Source organism: Mytilus edulis, chromosome 8 (assembly GCF_963676685.1).
Source record: "Mytilus edulis chromosome 8, xbMytEdul2.2, whole genome shotgun sequence".
Taxonomy (NCBI): Eukaryota; Metazoa; Mollusca; class Bivalvia; order Mytilida; family Mytilidae; genus Mytilus; species Mytilus edulis.
The window spans coordinates 18,229,208-18,247,084 of record NC_092351.1 but is presented as its reverse complement, the minus strand read 5'-3'; the positions used below and the strand labels follow the sequence as shown (position 1 = coordinate 18,247,084).

General features: G+C 33.4%; 2 protein-coding genes across 9 annotated transcripts in view; both read right to left on the bottom strand.

Annotated features, from left to right (window-relative positions):
- LOC139484983 (CUB and sushi domain-containing protein 1-like) overlaps positions 1 to 13,758 on the bottom strand; it is a 46,308-nt gene extending 32,550 nt beyond the window's left edge. For all 6 annotated transcript variants that reach the window (XM_071269059.1, XM_071269062.1, XM_071269061.1 and 3 more), the window contains exons 1-4: positions 13,542 to 13,758; positions 3,863 to 4,085; positions 2,857 to 2,966; positions 1,879 to 2,016 (exon numbers count right to left, since the gene is read on the bottom strand). In XM_071269059.1, coding sequence (XP_071125160.1) covers positions 1,879 to 2,016; positions 2,857 to 2,966; positions 3,863 to 4,085; positions 13,542 to 13,614 — 544 coding nt within the window. In that variant the 5' untranslated portion in view covers positions 13,615 to 13,758. The remainder of the gene's footprint in view (positions 1 to 1,878; positions 2,017 to 2,856; positions 2,967 to 3,862; positions 4,086 to 13,541) is intronic.
- Positions 1 to 17,877, bottom strand: part of LOC139484982 (FHF complex subunit HOOK-interacting protein 1B-like) — a 626,211-nt gene that overhangs the window by 172,426 nt on the left and 435,908 nt on the right. The window lies entirely within an intron of this gene.

The window sequence follows — 17,877 nt, the reverse complement described above, 5'->3', positions numbered from 1 at the left end:
ATAGCCATTTTCCCGACTTGGTACAGGACATATTAAGAACAAACATTGTGGATTGAACCTGGTTTTGTGGCATGACAAACCTCACGCTTTTATGGCAATGTTAGATATAACATTAAAATGACAACATTACATGATAGGAATACAATACAAATAAATAGGAAAACATATAGGACAGAGAAGCACGCGAATGATAGATAATAAAAGGTGCCAGGTTTAAAATTTGATACGCCAGACGCGCGTTTCGTCCACACATGACTAACCAGTGACCCTCTGATGAAAAAAGTTCGACAGCCAAAAAAATAAAGGGGAACAAAGTTGAAGAGCACCGAGGACCAAAAGTCCCAAAAAAGAAGTGCCAAATACGGCCTATGTAAAATAAAGGCAACAGTAGTATACCGCTGTAAATCGATAGAGAAAAAAACAAATCCTAGTTTCATATATTTATAATAATGTAGATGTATTTAAATATATGTTAAAGGATATTGATAACTTCTTATCTTTCTTCCTATTCTGTATGAAGTCAGCCTTATAATAATAAAGAAACAAGTCGGCAAGATGAGCAGCGTAATTTGTTCCCATTGGAATGCCGACAGTTTGTTGACAAACACGTCCACCGAACGTAACAAATATGTTGTCAATCAAGAAATCAAGCATCTTGATAATGTCAATTTCAGAGCATTTATTGTTTGAATTAGAGTGATCCTTTACAAAGTAGAATTTATCTCTCCCTAAGACAAGATACTTGTATCTACGTTGGCCGTTCTTTTTTATGAAACAAAGCAATACCAACTCTTTCAATTTGTCTTTTAGTGTGGAAAGTGGAATACTTGTGTAAAGTGTAGAAAAGTCAAACGTTTTAATACGATTACAAGATGGAAGAGAGTTTGATTGTATGCACTCTAAAAGATCTTTGGATTTTTTAGTATCCACATCTGATTCACACCACCTCTGGAATAGGCAGTGTCACAATAACTTTGAAGCCCGTCTTTGATTGCTGATAAAATAGATGTTCATAATTTAGAAAGAGGTTTAGTGGAGCACTTGGAAGACCCAGCAATATACCGTTGTATAAAAGATGTCGTTCAATTAGTCATGATTTTTTCTCAAATAAAAATAAATTGTCCATGCGGTTGATGTGTTTTATCATTTGATTTTGGCATTTAATTACGGACTTTCCGTTTTGAACTTCCTCGGAGTTCAGTGATTTTACTTTTTAAATACCAATTTTCAACATCAAAAATGAAAAAAAAAACTGTAAAAAAATGCGTATCAATCAAAATCTGATCAGAAATGATAGCGCTGATAAAAACACATGACGGTGATAGCTGACGGACAGACGGCTAATAAACATGGAAGCTGGAAGACTAGTAAACGAATTAGATATAACGCAGCAACATTTCTCACGATGCATATCATCTACATGGCTGCAGATTTGTTTGTTTATATACAAGCAAACTCCATCTATCTTTCTCTATTAGTTCTTTCGTCTTTCAACACAATTGGCTTCAAAATAATTCCACTTTTTTACAATTCTTAGATTTTAGTAGCTACTGTTGTTTAGATCGGTGTTTACGACATTTTGACACGTTTTCTTGGCTTTTTCTTGTGCAACTATCTCTTAATCTATCTCAGTGAACTACAACTCAGCCAACATGGCCAACAGATTGTTGTTTCATTGGTACTTATACCACACCTTCTTATTCATACAGTTTCTCTAACAAATTACCTGTCTTGAAGTATGCGTATTTTTGTTTTTGATGTATATTGACAAAACTAACTACACAGTGGGTCAGTGAACTACAACTCAGCCAACAGATAGTTGTGTCAAATGTACTTATACCACACCTTCTTATTTATACAGTTTCTCTAACAAATTACCTGTCTTTTGAAGTGTGCGTATTTTTGGTTCTGATGTATATTGACAAAACGTGCTACACAGTGGGTCAGAATCATCTGGTATACTGTTTTCTGGAGGATTGAATACCCTTTCATTTGGCAATATAGTATTATCCACATCTGTATATTTCAAATTTAATTAACAAATATTAAAATTAAAAAAATACTATAATTATGTTTTTGGTATACACATTTACCTTTTTCGCAATTAACAAAGAATAAAATATTCAGCGTAAAAGGATGTAATTTATAAAGGCTGAAAAAATGGATTAAATAAAAAAAAGAAATCTCAAATTTTATCATTTGTCATATTTATTAGCAAGTGTATATGGTGTTGACAAATACAAAGAGAAACATGGCAAATAATTAAACAATATTTAAGAAATACATATTTATCGGGAACATCTTAACAGTTTTGTTATCCTGATTAAGTAGTTATACTCAGAAATACTCATTTTTACTCGGCTCGGGAACACTTGATTCTAATCAGAAACATTTAGTTTTATTCAGCAGGAAAAACATATTTCAATCAACAGTTGAACTTGTATTAACATTGATGAATTTCTAGGACTGCCTGAAAGTCAGCAGGTTTTGAGAAGATTCAAACATATAATTGGTAAGCAGATTTACATACCCAAAAATTATAGTCCTGGACTAAGAGAACGTTCATAATATTTGTCCACCATATTTGTTTAGCAATTTGTACCACTCACCTTTGATTTTATTTTCTAACTTCTTGACAGCGGCTTGTTTGAATGAAACGAGAGTTAACTGCGCAATATAAATATTATCATTTGTCATTGCTTTTTAAGACTTGCATTGACCTCAAAATAGAAACAAAGACAACATCTAAAAGAACAAGAAGACAAGTAATTCCAAGACATTCAAACATACAACTTTTAATCATTAGCAGTTTAGATAAATCTAAACTAAGATGACTGGTGAAAAAAATAATAATACCTGATAATAAGTAGAAGTAAAACAGGTTGTCTGTGACCTTTGTGAATTTCATACAAAAATATAACCATCTATTACCACTGAAAGGTCCATCAGTATAGCTGGTGTCGCTCCTAAAACAGAATAGAAATAAAGTAAAAAAGGAAATATATTAATATACATGACCTACTGCGGCTCGTACATATTGCATGGACTTAATTTTATTAGCGTATTGTATTTTGTAACTATGGCAAGTCTTCTCACTAAACAACGTTAAAACAGGTACTGTGTGATTGGTATAGTCTTGAGTAGGTTTTTTTTTTTTTATATTTTTTGGTTTTCTAAGCCGTTGTCTGCATTTTCTTCTTATTTTTCCGGATCACCCACTTATGATGAGGTTCATACGCTAAAACGCGTTGTTTTTTTCTATGGAGGGATCGTTATTTGTCTTTTTTGTACCATGCTCTTAGATTTCTCGTCGTCCTAGGAATTTTGATAGTCCCTTTTGTAACTTCTGCCTCTTATCAAGAACTTTACTTTTGGTATGACATAAGAGTATGAAAATCGTTAGCTCATTAGTGTAAAAACAGAATTATGGGTTGAATTGAATGTTTGTTTTTGTTTTGCTTTTACTGGATTTTATGAAGTTCAGTTACATCTCGTGATAGTGAAAAAACGTTTGTATGATAAAAACTTCTAAGTTGCAAGCGCAGTTAGCAACTCGGGTAATTACTTTTCAGAACAGATAATTTGATTTCTTATATTAAAACAAGAAAATGATAGAATCTGATGTGGAAAAAGATGCCTTCTAAATAAGTATTATAAATAGAACTATGTATATACTATTTTTCACTATGCATTTTACACATTATTTGATAAATCGAATTCCAAAAGGACCGACACTAATTTGAAACACTATCAAATATAAAATGGGGGAACAGTGCGACTAGCATGGTTATATGTATCCAATATAATGAAAAATAAAACAAAAAAAAAACCCAATAAAACGTGATATCTTATATAGTCTCACTTAAAGACAGCAACAGATTCTGTATCTGACAATGTTAAATTAGATATGCAAGTCCATGCGTCCATTGTCGTTCCAAGGGCATTTAAACGTATTGATGACTGTGTTGGTAAAACTGTATTCTGAAACCTAAGTGTAGTTGATACCGGCGTATTATCATCTGGTTTGGTATACTTATAAATCCATTCCGTATTCCTGAGTTCTTCAGGCAGTATACAAATTGCATCTAAAAAGAGGTTTATTTTGATAAGCAGTATATACATGTATGTTGCATATCAAGTATCATAATGATGTCAATGTTTCTCAAAAATCTATACTCAAATTTTAATAACCTCGAAACAAATATATCCTGACGCATCCCACAAACAAAAACACATTTCTTTCTATGCAGCCTATATTTGCTTCAAATTATATAGTTAACAGTTTAAAAAAATGAAAATATAAAGCATAAATTATGTAGTCTTCTTTATCTATACGGGTCCGTGATGTAATTAGTTATCAAAAGTACCAGGATTATAATTTAGTAATGCGTGATTCAAGAAATCTTTCAAGATGGTTGAAATGCCTTTTTCAATAGTCGTCAAATGGTAATTTTGAATTATCATGAGAGTCAATTTCAGATTGCATTTGTGGTGTGTCAAATTAGCCGTATCTGTGAGATGACTCGTAACAGTTGTAATTGGAATTCATGTACCATGATCAGTCAAATAAGTTTATCATTTTAATCGTCATGGAGGAATGAACGCTACCACGTTTTCCTTTATTTATCTATGTTTCTTTGTGGAGTTTTTGTGGACTTTTGTTTGTATTTTTTCTCCTTTTTTTCTTTTGACCATGGTGGAGTCCTCTCTTGGACTAAAGGGTTCTAAATTCCCCTTTTGCACCGTTTTCTCAATTAAAAAATACAAGTAACTTCAGTTGCATTAAACAAATATTTACATTTTATGTTTTTTTTTAAATGAATCATTACATACTATATTTAATGCAACACAGTCGATTTTTTAAAACGATGATTTTTTTTTCTTTAAAGAATAAAATCCTTAGTCATATGTTATGAAATAAAATTATCAGGCAAGTCGTTTTATAAATACAGATGTCTACAATTTAAGGTGACTGGGGTGTGTTCCTCTATCTTTGATTTGGAAAATCCAGATAATATTCGGTCTAAATCTTGCATGAAATGTGCAAATTTCGACAGTAGTATGTATTAAATGTGTAACACGTTTCGTGTTATTAAAGAAAAGTGGGTCTTTTATTGTATTTGATAAATTTACCGTCGTATTTGACAAAAATAAAAGAATGTCTAGTTTGATTCATTTTTATCAATTGTGCATAAGGGGAGGGAACTCCGATATAAGGTGACATACCGCAGATAATGTTAGTTTTATAATAGAGGGGCGAGAGATACCAGAGGGACAGTTAAACTCATAGATCGAAAATAAACTGACATCTCAATGGGTACAAAAAAGATAAAAGACAAATAAAAGTGCACACAAGACACAACATAGAAAACTAAAGACTAAGCAGCACGTACCCCAATAAAACTGGGGTGATCCTATGTGCTCCGGAATGGTAAACAGATCCTGTTCTATATGTGGATATGTCGTGTTGCTCATGTTATTACAATTCCGGTAGATATTCTTATTCGATAGGTTATATTCACGAAAAGGGAACTAAATTGTAGTTACGACAGAAGGAACATATCTGATATCATCTGTGGAACGGATATTCCATACCGGTCAACCAACTCGTGATGACGTCCGTAAAATTTACGAAAGAATTATTTCAACTTCACCATTTTGGAACTCTTGATTTAATATCTTCTTTGTGAGCAACTACCCTCTATCATATATCAAGGAAATCACAAGTCCGGGAATATCGTATCATTTATGAGAAATGGAAAGATGTCAATTGGTAAGCTCGAAATTATCTCTTTTTTCGTTAAGTTTTGCGCTCATCCGACCCTCATTGTCAATGTCTAGATGTTAATCAAGATATAAAGCACCCCTAAAAGAGGGACAAAAGATTCCAGAGGGACAGTCACACTCAAAAATTGAAAATATACTGACAACGCCATTACTCAAAATGAAAAAGATAAACAGACAAACAATAGTACACATAACTTTATCTGTTGTATCCTTTATCTCTATTACGATGGGATAGTTGCGTTAAAAATAGTCACAAAAGTTTGAACTATTTAGTGAGAGAACATCATCTATATAGCGGAAAGTAAAGTCAAAGGATATCGCTAAATTCTTATCTTTCTTCCTAAAAAATCCTGTATGACATCAGCCTAATAATAATAAATGCACAAGTCGGTAAGAAGAGGGGCACAAATGGTTCCCATGGTAATGCCGATTCTCATAGAAACGCCGACAAACTGTTGAAAAAAACGTCCTCTAAACGTTACAACTTTGATGTCAATCATGATCAAGGATATTGCCCTAGTTGACGCCATCGAGACCGTTGTTTGCAAAGGAAAATTGTGATAAAGATCTTTCTCCTTTTCATCTTTTTCAATGCGAACAAGTTTAAAAAGTCTGTGACTTGCAATATATGACATTATTGCTGTAAGTTTGTATTGGTTTGAATGAGGGTTTGTAACAGTGGTTACCAAACATAAATTGAACAGAAAATGAAGTTTTCAAAGTGGTAATAAATAAAGTTTCGTGCGAAATAAGTAACAACGGGATTGTTGTTAGCTTTCATCCTGGCCTGACAAATCTTTCATCAATTGTCCACAAACACTGGCGTCTTATTGAAAATGATCCTTCCTTAAAAGAGATTTTTCCATCATCTCCCGTTATGGCTTAAGCCCCAGTCCCACTAGACCACGATCGCACCACGCTCACCGTTATCTAAAATAAATTTAGATCGTAGTGAGGTCGCGATATGAGCGGCATGAAAATGTAAATTTCCGTTGCTTTCACGATGCTACTACGTCCTCTCTACGCTTCTACAAAGACCCCGCTACGATTATACCACTTTCTCATCGCGCTTATTCTGCGACCTCACTACGCTTATCAAGATCTTTCTACGCTCTTCAAGTTCTCACTACGACCATACCAAGAGTTATCCGATTGCAACACGATTTTACTGCGATTATAACACGTTCTTACCACGATTATACTACGTTCATAGCGCGATCTTACAACGTTCTCAGCAATAACGTCAACATCGTGTTCCATATCAATACAGTTCAATTCCCTCTATTTCTGATTAAATCGTAGATTTCTCGGAAACAATACAGTCGTGCCACCAAAATCTACCAGAACACGTGGGCATGGTGGTAGAAGTTGATGTAGAGGCAGAGGGAGCAAAGTAACGAATCCTGATCAAGCAGAGATGTCGGACCGACCAATCCAACCTAAATTACAACCTATTACTGGTCCATAAAGCTCAATGACGATATTTTAGTGAACGATAGCAGAGATGACATAGATGTACTAGTATCAATATATATAGGAAGATGTGGTATGAGTGCCAATGAGACAACTCTCCATCCAAGTAACAATTTATAAAAGTAAACCATTATAGGCCAAGGTACGGCCTTCAACACGGAGCCTTGGCTCACATCAATCAGCACGCTATAAAGGACCCAAAATATTACTAGTGTTAAACCATTTAAACGGGAAAACCAACGGTCTAATCTATATAAAAACGAGAAGCATGGTCGAGCCGTTAGAGCAAATGGATAATTACATTCAAACAAACAAAATATAGGTCGTAGTATGAACGTATTCAGGTCGTAAGAAGAGCGTGATGAGGACGACAAGGGCGTGCTAGAATCGTACTATGGTCGTGAACAGCGTGGTATAGTCGTAGTGGAAGCGTAGTTGGGTCGCAGTGAGAACGTGATGGTCGTAGTGAGGTCGTGATAACGTCGCTCTGCGATCGTAGCGCAGTCTCTCTAAATAGAATCACACTTTCGCTACGATTGTACAGCGACCTTTGCGATCTTACTACGACCTTAGTGCGCTCTCACTACACTTCTACTACGACCTGATTTCGCCACGACCGCACCACACCGCACCACGATTGTTTTGAACATGTTCAAAGTTGGCCACGCTCTTCACGATCTTGAAGACCTCACCACGACCGTGATACGATCTTACTGCGATCTACACGATCGCACTACGATCATCAAAATTTGCTTTTTTTTTCACAGATCGTAGTGCGATCGTGGCCTAGTGGGACTGGGGGTATTACCGCAGAACCAAAAACCTCATAGATATTCTAGTAACATCCAAAGTGTCTTAACAAGAGATATCAACAATCGGAGATTATAAACCATGCGGAAGGGGCAATTGTAAGTGCTGCAAAGTCGCCAACATCGAAACCCAATTCGTCAGCACAGTCACATCAAATTGCAAAACGCAAAATTGCATGTATGTTCTAACGTGTGGAACTTGCAAAGTACAATATGTTGGTGAAACAGAAACACCGTTTAACATCCGACTAAATAAACATCGGTCATTTGATACAAAAGAAAGAAACTGCTTAATTACAAGACACATTTTAAGAGCAGGACATGATTTTGAAAACGTCACATTTCAAATCATTGAGACAAATCAAAACTAGGATACACAAGGAAGACAAAAGAGAGAGAGAGAGAGAGATTTAGATGCACCAGTTACGAACTCTTGAATCTGATGGACTCAATGAGAGAGACAAAAAAAGATTTAAAAGCAAATCAAAACCATAATTATCTTGAAATCATACAAATTAATTTATAGAAATTCATACAATTAATCGAACATCTATAAATGTGTTAAACTTTTATTCCAACTTTATGTAGTTGTAGCTACAAACATATTTTATGCAACATTAATAAATATGTTACACTTTTCCTCAAATCTTGTATAGATTAAGCTACAAAAATATTTTTTTGTCATGCATCCGATTTCACCTTGAGAGATGAACACGCCTGGTGAAGCTAATTTGTTTAGCGAAATATTACGTATTTCTATTTAAAATCTAATAGAACTTTTTAATGTATTAATTAGCGTGTTTAAGTTATATTCTTAGATATTTATATATATAGAGGAGGGGATAAGGTCTCTGCGCAATGCTAGGCGGTGTTGCCGTAGAAGTTAGAAAATAAAATACAGGTTCCAGCCCGGGCGCCGGGGAGGAAGTTACGAATCAAATCTACTCTATCATCGTTAGGTTGATTTTCTAGGCACTTTATAATATATATATATATATATATAGTTTATCGTTTTCTGTTTAGTATTAGATTTATATTAAGATCCATTTTGTTACATCTTGTGATCAATTTTATTTGGCAATCGCCAATGGCAGTCAGCAGGGTTTAAGAACATCAGTTGTTCGACCTGTTAGTCAAATGCATTTTGTTTAAATTCGATACTTTTTCACTTTTTTGGTCTTTTGAAAATGTTGTTTGTGCTGTATTTAGACCCTTCTACAACGAAATTTGTTTTACATGCACAGTATAAAAATTGCGGTTTTTATCCAACGCAATCATAGGTTTGAACGTAGTTTTCAATTTAGACTCGTATATATATATAAACATCAACCCAACAATGTTAGATCTGTAAATTTCGCAAATTTTTAGTTCTTCCCTCGCCGGGATTCGAACCCATGCGACTGTGATATCGTGACACCAAATCGCCTGCACTGCAGCCGTCCCGCTAGACCACACGACCACCTGGGCTCAGTTGTATATACATTATGTACACAGCCATGTATCACCATCATTGATGGCGATCCGATGGATACATCTGTTGTAGATTTGTCACTGACTCAGACGTACTTATAAATATATATATATATATATATATATAAAAGTCTATAAAAAAGACCAACCAGCAAATTTACTATGTACCGGATCGTCTAAAATAGGCGATACTATGCAGATAAGGAAAAAATTATATCAGTCTAAAGATTTGCACAACGGTACTGATATAAGATGTTATAATACGAAAATGTTGTTATCAAATCGTGTTAATAACAACATTTTCGTATTATAACATCTTATATCAGTACCATTGTGCAAATCTTTAGACTGATATATATATATATATATAGAAAATAAAATACAGGTTCCAGCCCGGGCGCCGGGGATATATATATATATACAACTCGTCTAAACATCAACCCAACAATGTTAGATCTGAAAATTTGCTTACGCAAATTTTTTGTTATTCCCTCGCCGGGATTCGAACCCATGCTACTGTGATATCGTGACACCAAATCGCCTGCACTGTAGCGCTCCGGGTAGACCACACGACCACCTGGGCTTCATAAAAATGAAGCTTTCGTTGTGTCGCGGGCCTCAATCCTTTTTGTTGTCTGGGGGGACTATGGGATTGAAGTCACGCTTTTCGTTATCCAAATTTTATTTTACTGCCATTTAACAAACACATGTATGGCAGACGACACTAATTGTTCGCCGCCGACAAACATAAAAAAGGTATACAGTCCCGTAAAATACAAAAAAAAACAGACTAAATTATGTCCTACATTTCCGGTAACCAGAAATACCAAATAGAGGTATATAACACGTGGCAGGGTGTTACCTTTCCACGTCAGTTTTAATCTAGCGTCGTACTTCAGTACATTATATATAAGGCATGGAAATGTTATTTTTACAGATCAGCTAATTTATTTATAGTAAAGGATCATACAAATTAATGTAAGATACAGTCACAGAAAATAATTTTATTTATAAGTACGTCTGAGTCAGTGACAACTCTACAACAGATGTATCCATCGGATCACCAGCAGTGATGTGATACATTGCTGGGTACATTATGTATATACAACTCGTCTAAACATCAACCCAACAATGTTAGATTTGTAAATTTGCTTTCGCAGCAACTATACAACTGTATAAAAAACGACACGTATGATGTGGCTTATTGCCAAGGGTTAAAGAGTTTCTAGTGGTCCTTTGCAGTTACATGTAGCATAGGTTGTTGCAAGCCGATTGAATCATAATTTGAGTAATTGAAGTAATTGAAAGACTGAAAAAAAGTCGTAGTGGAACGACAGACGTAAAAATATCATATATCATAAAATTATGAAAACATAAAAAACAATGACTAAACATAACATCGACGAAATGACTATAGGAAACAGTACACAGACGATTCAAGAATAAGAAAACGTACCACATCATCAAATTGACTAAAGTCAGATGCCCAGGAATTGCTAGTAGATCTTTCAACTATGTTACAATTTTGTTAAGCTAATCTTTCTTGACAAAGAAAAATGGATAATATTAAGACTATTTTTTCTTAAATTCTCACATCATTTGTTTAACAACACAGATTTGGTAAAACATAAGTAAATACATTTATGCGTTGGCGATAGTTTTTTAATGTCATCCCATAATTTATTCTAACTGAAACTTGTAAAAATATCGTTAAGAATATATGACATGTGTTTGATTGATACTCGTGTACATTAAGGTTTCTATACACGCATAGACGATTAAATAAAAACTGACTTTATATAATTTATACGATTAAATATAACTTATTTACTTCTAAGGAAATATCAAAACATTATGTTGTTTACAAAACGGTGACAAGGGCGTCAAGCTAAAATATGGTTCATTGACATCCTTGTACTTTTAAGTTAACCGGAGATTTAAATAGAATATTCAAACGAAAGTGTTTGAGGGCTTTACTTTGAAAAGTTCTAATGTGTATAATGCTACTTCACAAGAAAGCGGAATCAATCAAAACCAACATGTCCAATATATCAGTGGAATACACGAAACAAGCCTTAACTTTGGCCAAAAGAAAAAAGAATATACAAAAATGACTTCAAAAACATTTAAGATTTAGCAACATTAACATGAACTACAACTTAACCAGTGGTGAACTTGGGTGCTTCGCATACATAAACAGTAGTTGATACACTAGTGAAAAGCTTTGTGTAATTCATATATAAATCGGATTCATATAAATGACATTACATGAAACATATCCTTGACTACAATTTGTTTTTTGTTTTTGCAATATGTTATACCTTAAAGTCCCGTGTAACACAATGTAGTCTATATTTAAAAATGTATTACATTGAAGCTATGTTAACAAATCTAGATTCAATTTCTCCGAAACCATGGCTTTAAAAAAATTGATAAGGACGAATCATTGTTTCCTCTATAACGGTATTAAAAATTAAACTGAATAACGATAAAGATAATCAGAGTCGATAAAAAGAATCCAAGTTTATCAGATGCTAACGAATGGTGAACATTACTACTTGACTCTAGTGATAGCTTACCTGCAATATGTTACCCTCTATAGAGAAAATAAAAAATACAAAAGCAAGCTCTACATTATAGTTTCAAACTTCATATGAATTGCTATCGGAATGTTGTTACACATAAATGGGAAAATTTAAATCATCTCTTTTGTCGTATTGTTTAGTTCTCAACCGACCTTTATTGGCATTGCATCAGTTGTGTTGCTTACTAGAGTTTATAAGGATATATGCAGTAAACCATATCTACAGTCAGTTTCATTTCAATTGTTTTCGAGAAGCTTCTGTATGATGTTTGTCCTATTTGAATAAACAAACCATTCGGAAAGCATATATGAACAATTGGTTCTCCCAGGAATATCGAATAATATTTTCCAAAAACGTAATAAAGGTGTTGCAAAAACAATATTTCAAATAGTGATGATTTTCGACAAAGAAAATGCCGGTACCCAGTTCGGAATACGATTCGTTTGATGTGTTTGAGCTTCATAATTTAACATATAATGAGGGACTCTCTATTTTGAATTTTCGGACTTCGATATTTTTGTTATTTTACTTTTTTTCAGTTTCAGTAAACATTGCCGAAAGATTTGTTCCTTTCTTATTAACAGCACATTTTTGTATCTGTCTTTCCAATTCTGTTATATAAAACAAAGTTTGACTTATTCTATAAATCTATCTTTACCTTAATTATGTGGAATATCGGAGACGAAGTAGCGAAGTTATATACTATTACATGAAAAGGACTTTGATTAGAATTACCGTAACGGTTAAATAATTATGTTTCTTCATCTGACTTAAAAGGCAAAATTATGTACGACGTCGATGGGTTTTCCAGTGCCAAAATTCCGAGACATAATGCTAATTACAGTGATGGTAAATAAAGGCAACAGTAGTATACCGCTGTTCGAAATTCATAAATCGATTGAGAAAAAGAAAAAAATCTGGGTTACAAACTAAAACTGAGGAAAACATATCAAATATAAGAGAAGACTTACGACAAAACAGGAACACGAACTATAATATAACAATGGCCATTTTCCTGACTTGTTACAAGACATTTTAAGAAGAAGAAAATGGATGGTTGAATCTGGTTTTGTGGTTAGCCTAACCTCTCGCTTTAATGGCAATGTTCAATATAACATTAAAATGACAACATTACATGACAGGACTACAATGCAAATAAATGAGAGAACATATAAGACAGATAAATATTCTATGGTAGAAAATCCTAAGTATTTCAAAATATTCGAAAAATTCGCAGTTTTGTAAATTTCATAACTATTGACACATCAATGATAATTCATGTCAAAACAGAAGTACTGAATTCTGGGTAAGTGATACACAAATCTCAAAAATGACGCTCAAAAAAAGTTTTAAAGAACAATCAATTTCATAACAAGATTATATTATATAAGATTTATAAAGAGCTACAATAAATTACCTGTGACTGTTGAAAGCAGCAACAGATTAATGACTACTGTCATTGGATTAACAAAAATAATCTTGAAATCCATTCTCGAATCTCTCCGTTGCAAATCTTCTAACTTGATATTTTAATCAGAAATATAGTATACCAGATGGTACATTCGCTTTAACGTTGACTCTCACGATATGTTGACAGAAATAAACATCTTGTTGTACATGTCGTTTTTATCATTAGATTGCACTTTAAAACTCATTACCCACAGATGAATTTTCTGATGGATAAACAAGTTGTCAGAGGCTGAATAAACGAAAAACATTTGTAGTTATTGGGATTGGTAAAGCAACAGGATCTACATTTATACAATATTGTTTTGAACTGATTACACTCTTTTTTTATATATGTATAATATATTTTTCAAAATATTTACTTTTGTCATCATTTTGACGTCCGTTGTCGTCGTAACCTTTTTTTACTCTATTACTTTAACCAAATATTCATTTGTATTCGTCTTCTGTGGCCTACGCTTAGAATGTCGTCTTGAATTTTCAATTTCAAAGTATATTGGAGGCCTTTAACCTCACAAATGTAAAGTCCAAACCTCCGGATAGCTCATATGCATATTCAAAATGGAATTATAGTCCATTTGGTCATGTTATAACTGTCTACTTTGGCATCGTTATTAATGAACAATTAAGAGAGTTGTTCGCTAAGGGACCAAATTACAGAATTCCAAAGTCCATCAACTGGACAAGGAACTTAAGTTTACTGATGAATGCATTTGAGGACTATACTAGAAAATGGGTAAAGAGCAAACTAGATGAACCAGAAATGGACACTTTATCTGAATTTTTCAAAGCTATTCGATCAAGAATTCAGAACCGCATTCAGAAACTAATATTAACTATGAGCATAAGGGTTTCTATCCCATTAAAAAATCTGGCTGAAATTGATGCTTTATCCTCTTTGCACGATGATATATCGTTGTTCCGTCCGATAAAGCCTCCAATAATATTGTCTTCGTATGTAAATATCATTATTTGCAATGTCTCATAAAAGAGCTTGGAATAAACAGCACAACTAGAAATCCTTACATTTCGTCAACATCATTTACACAGGATTAAATTTTGCAGAATCACAAATATGTCTTTCCTTCATTTGGTATTTACATCAAAACGAGAAAAAAAGAAAATATACCGTCAGTATACTTGATACCAAGACTTCACAAAACTCCGTATAAAGACCGATACATATCTGGATCATCAAGTTGTTACTCTAATCATATTTATTAAGTGTTAACTTATATTTTTTACGGTAAAAGATTACCTTCAAAAATATGACAAGAAGATATATTCACCGAGTTGTGTCAATCAATGTGAATTTTCAAAAATTCTACAGATCTACTGCTTAATCTCAGATCACAATCACTGCAATTTTGTAGCAACATTAATACTTTTGATTTTTCTACGCTTGACACTACTATTCCCCTTCAAAAGATTTACTTCATCACCTCATTAAACATATCTTGTTCTATAAAAATGGGAATCGTAGATATTAATTTATTGTTTTGGGTTTTAATAATTCTTATTTTGTTAAGAACCAAATTGATTCTATCAGAAAATACAGTGAAGATGATATTTTCAAAATGCTATACTTTTTAATCGACCATATATTTATATGATTGTTGAGTTTAGAATTTATATTCCAATGGGTACTAATTCTGCACTCTTTCTGCCAACTTGTTTTTGTACTCTTATTCATTCACAACCTTCTTAAAGACAAATAGAGAAATCACCTTGCAAATTTCTTTAATTTTACTTTCAGATATATTGGTGATGTCGTATCACTGAATAATCCATTTTAGTCAGTACATATACATCACATATATTTCATATATTCCAGCGAAGTTGACTTTAAGAATACTACTGATACAAGTTACAAGAAGGACTGCTTCATACCTTGATCTTTTCCTCAATATTAATATTGATACAGATGGACGACTTCAAACTAAAATCGATGACAATCATGATGCTTTCAACTTCCCAACTATCAAATTCACATTTCTCAGCAGTAACCTTCTCTCTGTTGTTTGGTGTGTACATATCTCAATTGAAACGGTATGCTCTTGCATTTTCACACTATTCTGATTTCATATACAGGAGTGTTTTTCTTACGCAGAAACCGCTCCAACAGAGTTATGAGGAGGAAATATTAAATTTTATGGACACAAGCACGAATTGGTTGATCTATACGATGTGTCTGTGTCTAAACTAACTAATGACACCTTGTCATGTCTTAGACTGTTGGTTAACATCTATGGTATGTCTTCTAAGTACCGAACGTTACCTATTCTGAAAATAACTGTTATACCGAGAGTGAATTTACATTGCTATACGACGTGACTTGGTATTTGTACATTCAACATTCCACATTCAGGTATTTATTTTCATTCATGTTATGGTTTCGGTAGAATTATGATTTTGTCGTACCGTTTGTTGTCCGAATAATTATAAAAATGCCTTAAAAATAGAAACTTTGGGACCGTAGAATCAAACATATTTTCATGGAAACACACACAGGACAGCTACAATTATAGAGTTGTTTGTTTTCATCATTGAGAGTTGAAATAAATTAGAAAACCACTCTCGCAAGCATGATTCAGATTAATGGGCTTTGCAAACAAATTAAACATGACAATAAGCCTCGAGTGTCCGCATCCAATCATTTATCTAAATGTTTGTTTGTTGTTAAAGCTGAAACCTTTGCAACATAAACGGTACCAATTTTACTGCACCAGATGCCCATTTTGACAATTCCTCAATCCTTTGAGGGTAATATTTGAATTGTATAGCTAAACAAAGTATACACAAACCCGGGCAATGAATAAGAACTTTGTATGATTTGAGATTTGAAATACAGAAATGTACAAATACGCAGAAACGTTAGAGCTATAAGACCTAAACGGATGATGATGATGATGATGATGATGATGATGATGATGATGATGATGATGATGATGATGATGATGATGATGATGATGATGATGATGATGATGATGATGATGATGATGATGATGATGATGATGATGATGATGATGATGATGATGATGATGATGATGATGATGATGATGATGATGATGATGATGATGATGATGATGATGATGATGATGATGATGATGATGATGATGATGATGATGATGATGATGATGATGATGATGATGATGATGATGATGATGATGATGAGGAGGAGGAGGAGGAGGAGGAGGATGATGAGGAGGATGAGGAGGAGGAGGATGATGAGGAGGATGAGGAGGATGATGATGATGATGATGATGAGGAGGATGAGGATGAGGATGAGGATGAGGATGAGGATGATGATGATGATGATGATGATGATGATGATGATGATGATGATGATGATGATGATGATGATGATGATGATGATGATGATGATGATGATGATGATGATGATGATGATGATGATGATGATGATGATGATGATGATGATGATGATGATGATGATGATGATGATGATGATGATGATGAGGAGGAGGAGGAGGAGGAGGAGGAGGAGGAGGAGGAGGAGGAGGAGGAGGAGGAGGAGGAGGAAGATGAAAATTAAATGTGTACTTATTTAGTTAAAATTGACGGCACACTTAACTTCCAAACATAAAAAAACAAACAAGACTGACAAAGGCCAAGATACTAAACCGGTGTGCACTTTTTCTCAGTGATTTAAGGTCGATCAACCTGTGTTTACAGATATATAGTTATGTTCTGTTTTATTAAGTGTCTATTTAAATAAATATAAATGACGTCAACAGGTGTAGTCATTTTGGTTAAAAGACTTTTACGATGACGTATATTTATCGCTTTATATTTAAATTAAAGACATTTACTTTTCTCAATTTTATTTATCAAAGCAAATATTTCATTTTACATTTAAAAATATCATGTATGAGCGTTTTCACAAAGTCTACCTACCGTCATTAGTATCACATCAACAAGTAAAATCAAACTGATCTTGCAAACATTTTGTTATCAATTATCTTTGATGTGTTTAAGCTTATAATTTTGCCATTTAAAAAAATATTTTTCATTAAGAACTTTAGGTGAAGATTAGTATTTTTGTTATTTCTTTTTTTAAATAGCAAAGCTATAATGTTGTGTTTCAGTCACATCCCTATCTATATTCATTTTTTAATTTTAAATGTAACATATTTATGTTAAAATATGATTAAAAAATTAACTATACATATTTCTTTCGTAGCAACCAGCAACACAGATCAAGGACATAACATGACAATAATATTTTCTTTAAAACATTCCATATATGTGCTATAATGTTTATTTCA